The 18,359-nt window shown below is 33.4% G+C and overlaps 3 protein-coding genes across 4 annotated transcripts; all 3 read left to right on the top strand.

The window, feature by feature from the left end:
* Positions 1-247: 247 nt before the first annotated feature.
* On the top strand, positions 248-586 carry LOC145063708 (secreted RxLR effector protein 161-like). The gene has a single exon (XM_079011299.1). The coding sequence runs from the start codon at positions 248-250 to the stop codon at positions 584-586; it is 339 nt and encodes a 112-aa protein (XP_078867425.1).
* Positions 587-10,074: 9,488 nt separating this feature from the next.
* Positions 10,075-12,703, top strand: LOC145063706 (uncharacterized). Its single transcript, XM_079011298.1, has 5 exons — positions 10,075-10,207; positions 10,389-10,541; positions 10,737-11,036; positions 11,245-11,321; positions 11,864-12,703. The coding sequence occupies exons 1-5, from the start codon at positions 10,075-10,077 to the stop codon at positions 12,701-12,703; spliced, it is 1,503 nt and encodes a 500-aa protein (XP_078867424.1).
* A 2,416-nt stretch (positions 12,704-15,119) lies between these two features.
* Positions 15,120-18,284, top strand: PFC1 (Ribosomal RNA adenine dimethylase family protein). 2 transcript variants are annotated; one of them, XM_079009724.1, is made up of 10 exons: positions 15,122-15,444; positions 16,028-16,177; positions 16,262-16,318; positions 16,403-16,495; positions 16,596-16,691; positions 16,858-16,942; positions 17,046-17,098; positions 17,339-17,422; positions 17,640-17,750; positions 17,959-18,284. In XM_079009724.1, exons 1-10 carry the CDS (start codon positions 15,220-15,222, stop codon positions 18,022-18,024), a joined length of 1,020 nt encoding a protein of 339 aa, XP_078865850.1. In that variant the 5' UTR covers positions 15,122-15,219; the 3' UTR covers positions 18,025-18,284. The 2 variants fall into 2 exon arrangements, 1 of the variants encoding a protein (XP_078865850.1); XR_013687423.1 differs by lacking the exon at positions 17,959-18,284 and having other exon boundaries at positions 15,120-15,444; positions 17,339-17,523.
* Positions 18,285-18,359: the final 75 nt, after the last annotated feature.

Here is an 18,359-nt window from a genome sequence, read left to right as displayed (position 1 = left end):
CCCACATTCCAATAGAACTAGGAGATAAATTGTCGAAGGCCGAAGATGAACCCAAAATCGACCCGAAACAATATCGAAAGGTGGTAGGATGTGTTAGATATCTCTTGCAAACAAGACCTGGTATGACATACGTAGTTGGAATTGTTAGCTGATACATGCAAATTCACAGAGAATCACATGATGGCGCAGTCAAGCATATCCTACGGTACTTACAGGAACAACAGGATATAGAATCAAGTACGAGAGGATGGGACAAAACCGACTCATTGGTTATAATGATAGTAGTCACAATGTTGACCCGTATGATGGAAAAAGCACAAATGGTCATATTTTCTGCTATGGGTCATCTCCGATAACATGGTGTTCTCAAAAACAAGATACCATTGCTTTATCATCTTGCGAGGCGGAGTTCATGGCGACTATGGCGACTACATGTCAAGCGATATGGCTTCAAGATTTGCTCAGAGAAATCATGAACAAAGCGCAAGAGAAAGTGGTTCTAAGAGTTGATAACAAGTCGGCTATCGAACTAATGAAGAATCTCGTTGTTCATGGAAGGAGTAAACACATTTCACTTTATTCGTAGTTGTGTTGAAAACAAACAAGTGGAGGTGGAGTACTTTCCTGGTGAAGAACAAAAGGCGGACATTCTTACCAAACCATTAGCTTGAACCAAGTTCAAGGAAATGCGAAGCTTGATTGTGATCGAGGACATCTCTAGAAGGACTAGGGATTCGAGGGTGATTGTTGGAATCCTAAAGTCGTAGGATCCATACACTTGGTGAACAAGCAATCAGTTTTATGGAAATAATAGGATAAGTCGGTTCTTAGTTTCCTAATTTTAGTCTAATACAAGTCGGTAATTAGATCTATATATACATGTCTTAATCGAGTCTTAGGATTAACAATTAACAATTGTAACACAAAGGTTTTGAGTTATTTTTCTTTTAACCAAAGAGTTTGTTCTATTAACTGTGTTTCAATTTGATCTTGAATATATATATATATATATATATATATATATATATATATATATATATATATATATAGTTATGTAAAATTATAATTGTTGATTTAAATGAATATATGAAATTTATTTTGAAGATAAAGATGCTGAAATTTTTTGTATGTAATTTGGTATAATTACAAAAAAAAAAAAAAAAAATTGAATCCATGATTTTAATATCTATAAATTTAGTGGTTATATATGTAAATTAGAGAAAGAGTATAATGACACTTGGCAAAATATTAATTAGGAGAAACAAAATATTGACAAATGACATATTATTAATTAGTAGATTTAAATGAGTGACACATATAAAAAACTATTTTTTATTAGAATAGAAATTGTTTCATAATTGATTTAAAATTACTCTTTTACTTATGTTTGATATTTTTATTAATTTTTTTTTCTTTTTCTATTTTCAATTAATCTTATATATATATATATATATATATATATATATATATATATATATATATTCCACCTCACCTTGACCCGAAAGCCCGCTACTTTCCTCCTCCTCTCTCTCCCTCTCTCTCTCTCTAAAAGCACCACTTTCCTCTTTTATTTCTCTCTGTTGGAGAAAATCAGCATCGGCTGGTCTATTTCCAACCATCTCCACCAGGCATCTTTCTGGCCACCACCATTGCCGACCTTCTCTTTGTCCACAACCAACATTGTCACCAATCTCCGCTCTCTCTATAACCACCATCATCATCGAAGTCCTGATTCTCCCACCCTTCAATTGGCATACAATTTCCCTCCTTCTCCCCTTCTTTCTATTTCAGTAGGAGAAGAGCACCGACCGTCGACCCGATCTATGTTTCCTCTGCCCTAGGTTATGACCGTATTTGTATTTCCTCCACTGTAGGTTTCCACTTGCTATATGTTTCCTCTGTTGTAGCTAAGACTTTATAATTTAATGTATTTGAGATTATAAAGTGGTGACGGTGGACGGTTGTGGTGGTGGAGGTGGAAGAAGATTATAGAGAAAGTAAGTATGGTTTGGTGGGTGTATGTAGCAAAGGCTTTATAATTTAATATTAATATAAATTAAAGATGTTTAAAAGAAAAATAAATAAAAAGATTGGAATAGATATTTCACCTAGATAAATGACCACTAACGAAAAAAATAAATTAAAACATAGACCAGGTAAATAAAAAAAAAATAAAGATAAAAACTAAGAGCATCTTCAATAGTAAACCTATAATAACACTTAATAATTTTTTCTTATTATTCTAATAAATAAATTGACCTCTAATTAAATGACTCATCTAATGGTTAAATTTTTTCGATAGTTTTTTTATGCATTTAACTTATTGTTCCTTATGTATTTAAAATGTTTCATAAATTTTCTTGTTTAGTTATTTATTTTTAAACATATTATACTGTAATATATAATATTTTAAATTAAATATGTCATTTATTAATTTATTAATTTGTATATAAATATATTATAAATGAACAACTATGATACAATAACTAAGTATTCAAATAAATAAGGGAAATTTTTTTGAATATAATCAACGAGGTAAAACTAAAATATAATAAAAATAGAAACGGTTAAAAAATTTAATGTATTCACCGATCAATATAAAATCAAAAATAAATAAAAAAAACTATCATCTTTCGATGATATCAAATAAAAATAAGTGATCAGTCAAAAAATCTCTGAATGAGATGGCTTATAAAGGCAACTTTTGTAAAGAATCTACACAGAGAATTGATGGATCTTGAAGCCAAACGCATACTTGACCTTAAACAGAAATCCCGTTGTAAATGGGCTCTAGAAGGTGATGAAAACTCGGCGTTTTTCCATGGGCTGATCAATAAAAATTATCGATCTCAAAAATTATCTGGCATTAACATCAATGGTTTCTGGACATCCAACCCAGAATCAATCAAAAAAGAAGCGTTTGAATTTTTCTCCAAAAAGTTCACTGAACAAATCAGCAGCAGACCTCAATTCCTCAGTCAAAAATTCAACAAACTCAGCACTATTCAAACTCAAAGCTTAGAAGACCCAATTACAGCGGAAGAAATCAAATCGGCGGTGTGGCTATGCGGAAATGATAGAGCCCCTGGACCTGATGGATTCACCTTTGCTTTCATTAAAAAACACTGGGACACAATGGAAGGTGACATATACCTAGCAATCAAAGACTTCGAGTCTACAGGTGTAATTGATAGGGGATGCAACTCCTCCTTCATCATTCTTGTCCCCAAAACATCCGACCCGATTTCCCTCTGTGAATACCGCCCGATCAGTCTAATTGGATGTATATATAAAATCATAGCCAAAGTTTTAGCGGAAAGACTGAAAAGATATACCCCACAAGTCGTTAGTCATACACAAACGACGTTCATCAAAGACCGCAATATTCTTGATGGCCCGTTGATTATAAACGAAGTGATATCTTGGCTTCGGAAGAGCAAATCGAAGGCGTTTCTTTTTAAAGTCGATTTCGAGAAGGCATTCGATTGCCTCAATTGGAAATATCTCGATTCGGTAATGGCTCAAATGAACTTTGGCCAGAAATGGCGTAAGTGGATCTTCGGCTGTCTCTCCTCAGCTCGTGCTTCGGTAATCATTAACGGATCCACCTCCAAAGAATTTCCACTTAGGCGGGGAGTAAGACAGGGCGACCCCTTGTCTCCATTTCTATTCATTTTGGCTGCAGAGGGTCTTAACATAGCGCTGGAAGAGGCCAAAGAGCAGGGCATATTTAAAGGAGTTCAATTACCAAACAATGGACCTAACATATCACATCTTCAATACGCCGACGACACAATCTTCCTTGGTTCCTGGTCAATACAAAACACAAAAAATTTAGTCAGAATTCTGAGATGCTTTGAATTATCCTCAGGTCTGAAAGTCAACATAACCAAAAGCAAGCTCTTTGGCATTGGAGTTAGAGAGGTGGAACTAGAATATCTATCAAGAAGCGTTAACTGCTCAATCGGGAACCTCCCCTTCATATATCTAGGAATGCTTGTGGGTGCAAGTATGTCTAGAGTGGTTCATTGGAATCCCCTTATATCCAAATTCCAAGCAAAACTGTCAAAATGGAAAGCCAAAAATTTGTCATTTGGGGGCAGATTAACATTATGCAAATCAGTGTTGGGGAGCCTCGGCTCATTCCTATTCTCGCTCTACAAAGCTCCGGTTAAGGTATTAAAAACACTTGAGAAATTGAGATGCCGCTTCTTCTGGGGCGGGTCACCCGAGAAAAAAAGGATAACATGGATCGCATGGGATAAAATTTTGACAATGAAAAATGATGGAGGACTTGACATAGGCAGTCTGAAGGCTCACAATCTAGCACTATTAGGTAAATGGTGGTGGCGTTTCTATTCCAAAAAACATGAGCTCTGGAAAGATGTCATAAAATCAATATATGGGAATGATGGGGGATTTAATGCCCCTTCCAGAGCTAAGAGGAAAGGATACTGTTGGGGAAGCATTGTGAACCTCCATAACCTCTTGTCCAAAGATAATATGAACCTCTGTAATCTCTTCTCAATATCGACAGCCAGGCAAGAAAACAACATGACCTGGAACCTAGAACCCTCAGGGATATATACTGTGGCCTTTCTCAGGAGATTCATCGATGAAACAACATTACCAAAAACACCAGCTAGTTCTTGGGAATGGAACAACCTGGTCCCTGGTAAAGTGAATATCCTAGCGTGGCGAATTTGTCATAGTCGGCTACCCACCAGGGTAAATCTAAATAAAAGGGGTATTGTATCGGTGACTACCTGCCCACTATGCAATATAGCTGAGGAATCTGAATCTCATTTATTAACTGAATGCTCTATCTCACAAGAAGTTTGGAGCTGTGTACAGAAATGGTGGTATATGTTCCCATTATCTTTTGACTCATTGAACGAAATGTTACACTGCAGAAACTTAGCGCCGAGCAGGGGTAACCTTCATCAAATTCAGGAAGCAATTATGTTGATATACATGTGGGTGATCTGGAATTTCAGAAACGATAGAATCCACTCAAACATAGTCAAATCACATAAAATTCTGGTAAACGAAATACAAATACTAAGCCATTTGTGGATCAACTCAAGAAGCAAACATAGAAAAACTAGATGGGAGAATTGGTGTTGTGATCCGATAGCTGAGTGTTTTAGCTAATTACAGCCAGCGTGATGGGGCTGGGTGTGGGTATTTTGGGGTCTTTGGTGATGCTCCTAATTACAGCCAGCGTGTGTTTGGTGTGAGTCTCTTTCATTGGGTAGACATACTTTAGGAAATGGCTGTGATTAGGTTCTTTTTCGTGGTGGTTTCCTTTCGTGTGAAATCAGGGCTGCGGGTTGGGGGACATTAAAATAATTCTTGGTGTGTGTTTTTTTCTTCTCCTTTTTCTGGTGTTGCATCCTAATCTGCAGGTATTGAAGAAAATTGGAACTTGAACTGGATCAAGACAACATATGTGTTGCTGTTTGGAGCCGGCAAAGACGACAAGATCATGCTTCTATTGCAAGTTCTAGTCAAAAGCTAAGCTTGCATCTAAAATTCTGGATGGTTTCTGGACTAATTGGACAACATGGACAATTTTGTCCCTAGCTAAAAAAGGGCTGATTTGGAGGGATCGACAATTCATTTGACTCACCTTCTGTTGTAGTAGATGATCCAAACTGAAGAGGAAAAACAACCTTATCAAATAATTGATTTATCACCCCAATAGACAAAGCAGTGGACTAAAGATGGATTCGGATCTTGAGAGAGAGGCTACAAACGTAATGGAAGGATATGGCTCACGGACCAAAAACAAAGTCATCATCTAAATCGAGGTTGGTTGCTGGAGTATAGGCTGTCCCATTTTGCTTTACTTTTTTTTTTGTCTGTCAAACAATTGTAATCTCTAGCCCGTGGCTAGTTTTCTTGTTTAATATAATTCCTACCGTTCAAAAAAAAAAACCTTAATTTTATCTGTATATATTATAGGGGTGAGCAAAAACCGCACGCACTGCAACTAAAAATAACGGTAAAAACTGCAACTGAGAAACCGCAATCAATATAATAAAAACCGATGGTGAGATTTTCTATTTTTCAAAAACCAAAAATTTAAGGTATAGTGTGATTATTAGTTTTCAAAAACCGCAAAAAAAAAAAAAAAACCGCACCGCATATATTATATACAATTTTTTTTTTATTAACTATCAATATATTAAATATTAAAAATAAGACAAGTTTCATGGATTAAAGAAGGATAAATTTATAGAAGACAAAAATGTTGGTTTTTTTTAAATTTTTAACTTTGGAAAATTATAAAATTTAACACTTTTAAGATATTTATCGTGATTTGACGTTTTTAAGATATTAGTTGTTTGTGATGTAAGTTAATTGTCTTGTATTTTATTATTACAAGTAATATATTTAAACTATTAAAACTATTTTAACTCAAACTATGGTTTAAAATCATACAAAATAACCGCACCAAATTCATGTGATTAATAACCGAAACACAAAAATAAAAAAACCACACCGCAAAAATAACAATGGTTTTGAAAATAAATTAACAGCATTTGTGTTAATGATGATATTTTGGCCAACCGCTCACCTTAATACATTGTAATCCACTGTAGAATCATAATTATTTATTGCAATCTTCTTCCTTGTCTTACAGCTCAAATCCCCTTTTTTTCATAAACCAATTCCTACGGAGTCATAAATAATAAATAAATAATCATAATCATGGCAGTACGTCTTAGTTAACGGAGAGCAATCCATATTGTCTATCTTGCTCATTTTCAAGAAAATGGGATTTGGCGGGAAATTTCGGGGTTTAGTTAAACCCTACCGGCAAATCAGAAGGTTTCCATTTGCTTAGAAACCAAAAAGGTTGCAATTGATCAACTGTGCTGGATCGTTCAGCAGGAAACGCAGTTAAAATTCACAATAGGAACCCTGATGTTGGACGTATCGTCTTCTTTACCATCAACTGCTTTTCAAAGGTAATTCAGTACTCCTTTTGGGTTATTCATGAATGTAACAATTCATTTAGGATGGGTTTTGCGTTAAGGGTTTGTGTATCTATGTTTTTATTATTATCATTTTTTTTTGTGTGTGTGAAATGGTTGTTCAATTTTGCATGTTTAACTAAATTTGATCTGTATTGTGATTGTAAATGTTGGTATGTTCAGTTTGAATCACTGAAGTTTGTATGATTTAGGTTTCTTTTTGGGGCACAAATATTTCTCTAAAACGACAAAAGTTACGTCGAGTTGGTAAAAGCACAGCCAACTAAATGTGTGTATTGGTTTATATTGAATGTGAAATTTTTTATCCATTTTCCTAAAAGTGGCTTAATTTATGTTATATATTATCTCCAACTGATCCAATGTTTAAAACTTAAAAACTTGGTCAAGGGTCAATAGTTTATTCAAAGTGTATTCACTTGCTTATATTACGACCTCATGAATGTTTTATTAAAAATATTTCAACATTTTGTAATCATATCAATTACTTTGTTATTTTCTAGAAGTTCATTAATTAGATTCCATGTGTCATTAGTATCTAAGGCATTCATTTCTTCTATACCATATATAGTATGCATAAGCAACTGATGATGAAATAGGATAAATACATTGTATTTTACCTTCACAAGCTACAATTAGAAGATCAAGATCACTCTGGTTGTGGGATATGATAGGGATGAAGTAACCTGAGGAGGATATGATGGAAGAGGATCTGATGGTGAACATGAAGAAAGAGGTCTTTCTTGCCTAGCTAGAGTAACTTTTATGTTTTTTATATTTGTTGATGTTTAAGGTAGAGCATAATATATAGAGCAACAAATCATCATTCTCCACTTAATAAGGAGTAGAGGTAGAGATAGATAAAGGAATATGTTCATAGAAAAGTAACATGAGTTGACACACTCACTCAAGGTATTTGCGAAAAGTAGGAGAATATAACAACAATAACTTTTTTGTCATCTAGAATATCCTAGGACATTTCAATGGCTTAGGGGTCAAACTTGGTGGATTGAGGTTGAACACAAAATTGTTTTCCTTTCATGTGAAACTGAAGTGCTCTAGGAGTTTTATATGTCTGTTTTTCCTTTCACCTACTCCATTTTGGGGTATCAACACAAAACAATTGATGAAGATGCCATTTGAGATCATATTAGTCTGAAAGGATGTTAAGAAAGATTATTTTGCATTATCAATACTCAAAATATTAAATCGAGTCTTTACTCAAAACATGACAACTTGGAATTACTTTTTATTAAGTGAAGATAAAATAGTTCTAAAAAAGTCATCAATAAAAGTTACAAACTAATTATTTTATTTGAGTTGGAGATATCAGTTGATAAGCATCCAAACATCAGAATGAACTGAGTTGGAGGCATCAGTGGATAAACACACAAATATTGGAATGAACTACCTCAAATGGAGAATATCATCTCATCATATATTCTTCATACTAAGATTTTTTTTTAGTTTTATTATCTATGTATCACATACTTGTTATGTTTTTCAAACAGAAATAATCTATACTAGCACTAACAGAAAAAAAAACTAAAAGAAAAAAAAAGCTAACTAATCTTATAAAATTAAAAAATAATAATAATAACAAACAAGCTATATGAATGAAAATTATTGTTTGAACTTCAAACTGATTGAAAGTTATTGTCTAAACAGGAATCACTATAAATTTGATTGGAAGCTTGTAACTTTATATCCTTGGTCTTTCTCTCCTAAGGTTGGTATGGAATTTTGCAGCTTTATTTTTTTTATTTCAAAAAGTGTAGTTTAGGTCGTTTAATTAAAAGCAGCTTGACTTTCTTGAGTCATCTCAATATCTTATCAACTTTGTGGTCTAATACAACAAATAGTATATTAGCTTAAAATCAACAACATTCAACATTTGTCCCTACACATTTGATACATAATATACTTTGCAAATGGTTTTGATATTGATGTATCTGTTGATTTTTAGCTAATATACTTTGCAATGATGTGGTATTGTTGTTTTAAACCAAAATGTTGATGAGATGACTCAAAAAAATAAATTGAGTTCAATTAAATGATCTAAGCATGACATATTTGAAAGTAGGCCAAGTATTTATGGAAAAAAGAATATAATTTTAAAAGTACATTGCTATTTTATGACATTATCACTAAGGAAAAATATTCTTCTTAAAAAATCATTTGGACCGGTAGCTGATATTTTTTTTTTTTAACATTTTCAAGTGAAGGAACAGAAAAGGGATGTAACTATTACTTAAAAAAGATGAAAACATGATAAAGTTCATTTGTTTTAGGCAAAAGAAAAAGCCAAAAAGGCTTGTTCTTTACAACATAGTTGCATCTTGTAAATATCATCTCTTTGGATTGATACCAGTGAGAAAATAAGTTAACTTTTGCTTAAAACGTGATAAAAATGTTTGGGATGTCTTATAATGGAAACTGTATGCATTTTCATGGGAGAGATGAGATAGTGACAATTTGTTTATCAAATTAGACTATTATATATTAAACTTTAGAATGAGAACACATGAAGAAGGAGCTAAAATATTTACTTAATTTAATTGGTAAGTATGTTCCTCATTAGCTCACTTCAATCGACAAACCTTATAAGTTTGGCTTATATTTAATAAAAATAGCAACATTTTTTCCTTTCTAAATATCCAATCATAGTTTTATTCTTTCTAGCAACATCTCAAGCTCAAATCACTTATACAAATAGCCAAACAGTTTTATAAAAGTATTTCTTCAATCAAGCATTACATTCTTTATGGGACACACACACACCTAATGTATTAATCCTCCTAGATAAACACTCATGACTCATGTGCTTAATTGTTACTATTTGTTTTTTTTTTCTCTGTTATCGCTTCTTCTCTATCTTAATTACCCATTTGCCCTTGATATTAATGCTGGACCCACCTCTAATGCATAAAAAACCACCATATTTCCTAATAGCATGCATATATATAAGAACTCAATCCTGTTTGATCTTTCACAAAACCTTCCCTCAATAATCTTACCTTCAAATTAAGACAATTCTTGTTTTACGTTCTCCTTACTCTCTTTCATCAAAAAAATGAGCACAACTAATTCATTTGGAAGATTCCCACAATCTATTAGAGCGAAAGATATATGCATATTGCTCGTGAATGATGATCATGTTTGTTGTAATATTGTATCCAATATGCTTGATCACTGTCGTTATGAAGGTACCAAAAAGAATTTTTTGTGATTTTCTCTTTATAGAATCTTATATGATTTGATGCTAATTGTAACTGTATGTTCTTTATTCATAATTTATCTTGATATTCCTTTAGGATATGCAAATTATGAACTATATGAGTAAAACCTTCATAAAAGTATTAATCTGTTTAACTTTTTTTGTTATAGTGTTTAGCTACGAAAAAGAAATGGATGCACTGAGTATAATCCGGGAGAAGAAAGACACACTGGAAATAATCTTGACAAATGTTCATCGAACATATGCAAAGAAGTATGAGATCATTGAGCATATAGAAAAGGAATTTAAACTCCAAATCATTTGTAAGTTTACCTTCCTTTTTTTTTTTTTTGCTTGTGTGTTCATACACCAAATTCTTACTAACTTTTCAGATTTCTTGTTTAGTTTAAGATAAAAGTTATTGAATTTTTGAGCCATCAATGCCAAGAAAACAGATTTTGCTAAATAGCTCACATATTTTGTATAAAGAATAACCTGGTTTTATAAAAATGATGTAGTGATGTCACCGGATGTTGATGATATAAAGAAGGTTTCACTTTCAGAGGGTGGTGGAAATGGCGTAACTGTATATATATTGAAATCTTTAAGTGTGAAAGAAGTTAATAATCTTTGGGCAAATGCAATGGCACAAGAAAAAAGTAAAAGGGAAATATCATCGTCATCGGGGAAATCAGGAGATAAAAGAAAGAGAGAAACTGATGAGGAAAATGGAAATGTAGAAAAGAAAAGGAGGATTGTTTGGACAAAGGAGATGCATCAAAAGTTCTTGGACGCCATTGATCAATTAAGGAATGATAGTAAGATAATTCTTCTTGATTTTGATGCTTTTTCTTGACAAAATTTTATTTTTCTTATTGAGCTTTATGTTCTTCCAACAGCTATTTTCTTACGGGTTGTAACGAGTTTGCCCTTTGTGAAATGATTTTGTTTTAATGATTACTAAGGGTAAATCCGTCATAAAATGCTGTGCTTTAATTATATTTATTTCTTTGTTTTGGGATTCAGAAGTTGTTCCAAAGAAGATAGCTGAACTTATGAATGTTCCAGGATTGACAAGAGAAAACGTGGCTAGTCATTTGCAGGTTTGTTGTTCTTCAACTTTCAAAAACTCATTCTTGAGTTTTTTTTTTTTTTTTTTTTTTTTTGAGATTTTATTTGGACAAATAATAAGAAGAAAAATGGAATTTAATTACGCATGCTTCGTTGTGATTACCTGTGAGCATTTAAAACTAGAATATTTTTTGATTAATTACAAGGATTGCGTTTACCACTTATAGAATCTGGAAATATACACAATTAATAGTCATTAAAAATTGAGATTTGTAGTAAATGATAAGAGTGATTAGCAACATACTTTCATTTATATATGTATAATAGCATCCTACTTGTATCAATTTTTATTACAACGTTGTTCTTCCAATTTCTTTTCTGATTAAGGCGTTGCAGTTTGAAAAATCTACCCACTTATGGCATTGTACTTCTAGTTTTTTTTTGGTATGTGTGTTAATATGGCATTATCCTTTTAAAAATTGCTTTGTATTCGGACCATATTGCAGTAATAAACAAATCAATGAAAGTACATTGCGATTTCTTGCATTCAACCCTATTTCAAATTCATTTGCAGAAGTATCGATTGTGCATGAAACGAGCTCAAGGAGTGCCTACAAGTTCTTCATATGATTTCACTGACCCTTTCAATCTCAACCCTTCACAAGCAAATTCTCAAGAATCCCATTGGAATCCTTTTCCTTTTCAAATAAGATCAAGAAACACTACTCCAAGCCTATTCAGTTTGAACTGTTATGAATCAAGATTAAGGACATTTCCAAATATGCCCCTACTAAGCAAAATCCAGTTCAAACCCGACCGTAGTTTTAGGGTTTGTGGCAATGAAAAGCAAAACATCCTTTTAAGCATTGAAGACAATAATAGGATATGCTCGGATTCAAGTTTTGCTGGTTTTAGATTAGCTAATGATGGAAAGTCTATTCAGTTTGGGCAAAATGGTCATTTTGACGATGGCAGTGTGAATAAGAGTTACATTCAGCAGGATGATTTTTGTCCAGAAATGGGAAATGACGATTCCACCCTTGGGCCAGAAAGAGACGACTGGATGTCTTCCGTGGCCAGTCTTCTAGGTGTTGATGACAACTTGCCATCCATTTTGACTCCGCAGCAACCACCTACACCGTCTCATCAGAACAAGGTGGCTGCAACCACCATGACTCAGCCACCACCATCTGTTGGGCTGCAGTGGAGTGACTGGGCGGATCCCCCCGGTTATTCTCCTCAGCAGCCACCACCACCACCAGGAAACGAGGTCAATGACAACTTTGAGATTTTTAGTGATTTCATCTCAACGGGTCTTTGTGAATTGGGGAAGGGAATGGATGAGAATGGTGTTGATGCAACTGGGATATGCGGTTTTGATGACTTACTGTTTAATAATCAGGATTTGACTTGATTCAATAGATATGTAGCTTGTTTTGACTTTTTTTTTGAGACAAACATGTAAATACTAACTCTATATATTATATTGGTGATTTATGTACACGTGGTGTATTTCCCCAGAGTTTTGTTATCATTAAGCAACTTGTGTGCATGTAATGTTCTTATATAATACTCCACGAAAGAAATTAAACATTACTCATCAGATTAATAACGAAATGATTTGCTTATCAACTTATTTTTGGCTATGTTCCAATTTCTGTAGGGAAATTAAACTATTGTGCACTCACACTTCTTCACTTATTTATGGCCTTAAATCCTTTTTTGGTGCCCGTATGAAACTCAATTACCTAAAATGTTCCATGACATTAAAATCATTAATAGTTTTATAGGTGACAATTCTCGATACGAAAACACAAGTAAAAGAAAACCGGGTTTGAGTTGAGTTTTTCTAATCCGCCAACCCGTTTATTATACGGGTTTGCAAATAATTTTGCAGTTTACCCGTTTAATTTATTAGAATAAAAGAAATAAAAAAATATACTTAATAAATAAAGGAGAGAGAATAAAGTTTAACAAGTAAATATGTCATGTTTAGACTCTAATTCCCTCCTCCTTTGTTTAAACCTTGTTTTGGTGTTCTTTAAATCCATTAAAGGAAGAAAGAAGAAGTGAGCTAAGATTCAGCAAGCAAGTCCTCATCCTTTGTTGTAGCATTCTTCTAGATCTTTGTAAGTGTCCAAGACTTGATTTTTATCATGATAGGTTGTTAGATCTTGATTTTTGTCCCTGAATCTTCATGTTCTTGATTGTTAGGCGGTGAGATCTCATAAAGTTTACAACTTTATGAATCTACAAGCCATTTAGGGCAATTGGTGCTTTGGATGTGGATTAGTAATGAGTTTTAGTATTATGCATGAATTTTTGGTCAAAAACCCTCATTTTGACCTTATAAGAGTCCAATACATGCATTGGACATGCATGTATGGAAAGTAAGGTTTTTTATGTTGTTTTATGATGCTAGAAACTTTTCTAGAAGTGTTGAACTAGAAGTCTCTAAGATTAAGTGCTTAATAAATTAAGTCAAGTTCTATTTTGCCCTTTTTGGATCTAGGAGTGGAATCCTTACCTCGTGGAGGTCTAATGGGATAAAGTTGGAAACGTTATCCAGTTAGACCATAATATTGATTTAGATATGAGCTTTAGAGACCTTAGAATCGAAGAAAACGGCTTAACCCATTAAGCTGTTAGGAACCCAGTGCCCACGACGTGGCCTTAGATCTCCACGATGTGGCGACTGGGCTAAGACTCGTCTATTTTTTTAATTTAGTGGCCACGGCGTGACAATCAACTGGAGGTTGACTTTTGACCGTTGATTTTGACCAAATTTGACTTTAGGCCATTTTGGGTATTTTAAATAGTAGATTGATATTTGGGTCCTTGTTTATTGTATAGGCGACCTGTAGAGACAATGCTCAGAGCAGTTACCGATTCAACTATATGTTACACTAGTAGACATGGTGTGAGTTGGCGGCAATCCAGTCGGGAGACTGAGGGCCAGGGGCAATCCAGCCGGTAGACTACAGGCCATTGGGCAATCTAGTCGGGAGATTGTGGGTCAGGTACTCCAGTCGGGAGACTGTGGACCCAACATGCAATATGTGTATCTGTTTGGGTTGTGTGTGGTACTTTGGGGAAACTCAATAAGCTTTGACTTACAGTTTGATTTTATGGTTTCAGGTATTTTAGCGGACAAGGGCAAAGCGAATGCCTAATTGTGCACATCATCCTGGATTTTTATATGATTTACGATTTTGGAATACATGTGGTAGTGACTTTTGGAATCTTGTTTTTGTAAAACTTATGAATTTGAATGGTTTTAAGAATTGAAAATTTTTGTCATGAATTTGGGATGTTACACAATGATTACAACTTTATTGATTAAATGACAACGAACACCGTCATTGCCATTGCCACGTCTAACTAATAGGCTATTATAGTATTTTTTTTTTCTCAAACCACAATTTCAACTACATATATTCTACCGATTAAAATGACAATGTCACAAAAACACTATGACATTGTTGATGGTTGTCGGCTGTTGTTTGAGAAAAATGATTTCAAAAAGTTTTAGTTAAATGTGGCAAGGGGAATGACTATGTTCGTTATCATTTTAATCGATAAAAATCGTAATCGTTGATATTATAAATCAAAATAAAATATTGGTTATACAAATAAAAGTTTAGTGACCTAAAGAACAAATTTTGTGTTATTGGTTGTCATTTTAAGTCATTTTCCCTTTTATATATATATAATGCTTTTTTGGCATTAACCTAGAGGAATTGTTAATAATTTGGAGACTATATTTTTTCATAATTTATTTATGAGTCGTTTCTAAATTTCTCTAAATAAGTGACTTCAAATGTCATTAACTGCATTAACAGCTTAACATGGGAGTTGGGACGGGTCGATAACTATTATTATTCTTCTCGCAAATTCGTTCAATCCGACCAAGTTTTCTGGGCGAAGACGATGACTCTTCTGCTACAAAATCTCCCGTCAGTGCCTTCATCTGCTCCTCCCCTTCACTACACAAGATCCCACTCTGTTGTGTGTGGTGTATCAAGTAGTAACACTGATAAACCTAGAATCAAACCCAAAATAACCAGAATCAAAGTCAAAGAACCCGACGACTACCATTCAACTCTCAAAGCTCTCAACTCCAAAGGCCGTATCCCTCGGAAAGCCCTTGGCCAGGTGATTTTCTTGAGTTTTGGGTGTATTTTGCTATGCATTTTTGTGCTTGCAAAGAACGGTTTATTAGACTGCTGTCGCCCACTAAAACGACGGAAATTATGTTAGAAACATAGTTTTTTGTTATGTTAGAGCTAATTTCGATACTCTTTTTCAGTTTCTTTGGGCGAATAAGTACGTGATGTGCATTTATTTTTTTGTGGGAATTTCGTCGAACAGTTGGTGGGTTGTGTTGATTGTAGTAGAAAAGCTACATTTTGAATCTTTGAAATCGAATGGCTAGCTACCCAAGATACGAAATGCTTTAATTAAAGCTCTTGTAGGAAATTTTAAGCACAAATCCTTTCTTTTCTGACAGGAATTGATTGCATTAGTTACAATGGTGAAGCTCTTGTAAAGATAAGATTCTTTTGGCAAGTTGTTTAACGTCATTGAGTTTTAGAACAAGTTATCAGTATAAGCAAATCAATCTGAAAACTGTTTGGGTTTACACCAAAGTGTCAGCTTTTGGTTCTCTATAGTATTTTAAAATGGAGAGAGTGATAGTTAATAGTTAAGTAGTTGTTAATGTTTTGTTTATATGCAGCATTACATGGTAAACAATGAAGTAAATGAGCAGCTTGTTGATGCTGCGAATGTGGGTGATGGTGATGTGGTGCTCGAAATCGGTCCAGGAACTGGTTCTCTCACCAATGTTCTTGTTGAATCTGGTGCAACAATTCTCGCGATTGAAAAGGTGTTTCCTTTTTGATCTTTTAATCACATAATAATGTAACATTTCAAGATCTCATTTTTCATCTTTGTAATGTGTATTGTGTAGGATCCTTACATGGCTGCACTTGTAACAGAACGCTTTGCAAGTACACACCGTGTGAAGGTAACAAACACATTTATTTACTTATGTTTGTTTTTTTTTTCTTAAATAAGTTAAACTCTACCTTAATGTTCACATTTGTTGAAGGTGATACAAGAAGATTTTACAAGATGCCACCTCAAATCACATTTGTCATCATTCATGGGAAGTGATTCCTCAGATTCAAAACCATACGCAAAGGTCAAAAACTTGTTCTCTATGCTTGAATACATTCTATATTCTCCTTGCGGGTGTTTTTTTTTTTTTTTTTTTTTGACAAAATAAGTTATTGTTTTTGCAGGTAGTTGCAAATATACCATTTAATATAAGTAGTGATGTAGTTAAACAGCTTCTTCCAATGGGCGATGTATTCTCAGAAGTGGTATTATTGCTCCAGGTTTGTATTTTTCTTTCATGTCATTCATGTGATATTTTTGTTTTATAATATATATATATATATATATATATATATATATATATATATATATAGAGAGAGAGAGAGAGAGAGAGAGAGAGAGAAGATGTTTTTTTTTCTGGTATGATTTTGTGATTGAATTGAACAGGAGGAAGCTGCTTTGCGCATGGTGGATGCATCCTTGAGGACATCTGAGTATCGACCCATCAATATCTTCATAAACTTCTATTCAGGTAACACAAGTGTTCATATGAAAACCAAAATAAAAAGGAGAACATTGACCTGGTTTTGGAGATTTTAGGGTGGAGTACGTTTTCATCTTTTTTTTTCCTGCAGATCCTGAATATAAATTTAAGGTCCCAAGAGAAAACTTCTTTCCTCAACCCAAAGTAAGCAATCTTTTGACTCTATTTAGTTACTTATTTAAGTAATTAATAAGAAACCATCACTCTACAAAATCATACACAGTTACAGCTATCTTATGCAAGATGTGAGTCACTGTTATTGGAGATTCGGAAAGTCACTGTTATTTTACTACTACATACACAATTTTACAAGGAGTAGATAATCAATAGTCACTCGCTATATAAATTCTCATTAACAAAATTAATTATTTATTATATTTATAGGTGGATGCAGCTGTTGTTGTGTTTAGACTGAAGCAAGAAGTAGATTATCCCCAAGTTTCATCAACCAAGGCCTTCTTTTCAATGGTTTCTACTTGTCAATTTTTCATTTTTCCACTACTCATGATATCATAAAGGGTCCCTCCCATTCTCTTGATCTAAAATCAAGATTGGACCTGAAAAATGTGGTATATGATTATTATTATTATTAGATCTTGAAAAAAACTTGATCAAGATCCTCAATCAATAGTCTGATCAAATATATTCTCATATGTCATAAATGTGGGGTATTTTTATTTTTTAGGTTAATTCTGCATTCAATGGGAAGCGGAAGATGTTGCGTAAATCACTCCAACACATAACATCATCCCTTGAGATTGAGGAAGCACTTGTAAATATTGGTCTCCCAGCTACTGTAACTATTCTCTTCTTGCTATCTTTTGTTTTTGGGAGAAATTTTTACAAAAGTCCGTATATTCTAGGATCTATTTTGTCTTTTTCTGTTAAAGTAACGACTTTATCGTTAATGAACCCAGAATATAGCGACTTACTTTTCTGGAAATTTCCATTTTTTTTAATCCTAAAACAATTTTTTTTTACACAAGGATTGTTTATTAATGCAGTCAAGGCCAGAAGAACTCACACCACAAGATTTTGTAAAGTTGCATAATTTGATCGAGTATTCATAACACATTATAATTATAGGATTTCTTTTCAACATATGTAGGAAAATTGTACTTAGAAAGTATTCTCATCTGTGAAGAATGCAGTGTTAGAAATGGTATTGTATAAGTGTTTCTTAACTTTCAAGAAACCATAGTTGAGATTTGACCATTCTTATTGTAAAAAGAAACTGTTGTAAGTTGTAACCATCCATGCATTGTTTGTTTGAGAATTGAGACTTAATAATATGGCTTAAACATTAGCCATATATCATCTTTCTTTTTAATCTGATATTTGCATTTGAACAGTTGAACTTGTGGTTTTTCCAATCATTATTATCATTGTCATCATTTATAATAAT

The sequence above is a fragment of the Lactuca serriola genome, chromosome 7, assembly GCF_051521515.1.
Source record: "Lactuca serriola cultivar US96UC23 chromosome 7, Lser_US96UC23_V15, whole genome shotgun sequence".
Taxonomy (NCBI): Eukaryota; Viridiplantae; Streptophyta; class Magnoliopsida; order Asterales; family Asteraceae; genus Lactuca; species Lactuca serriola.
The sequence above is the reverse complement of the archived record's forward strand: the minus strand, read 5'-3'. Positions and strand labels throughout refer to the sequence as shown.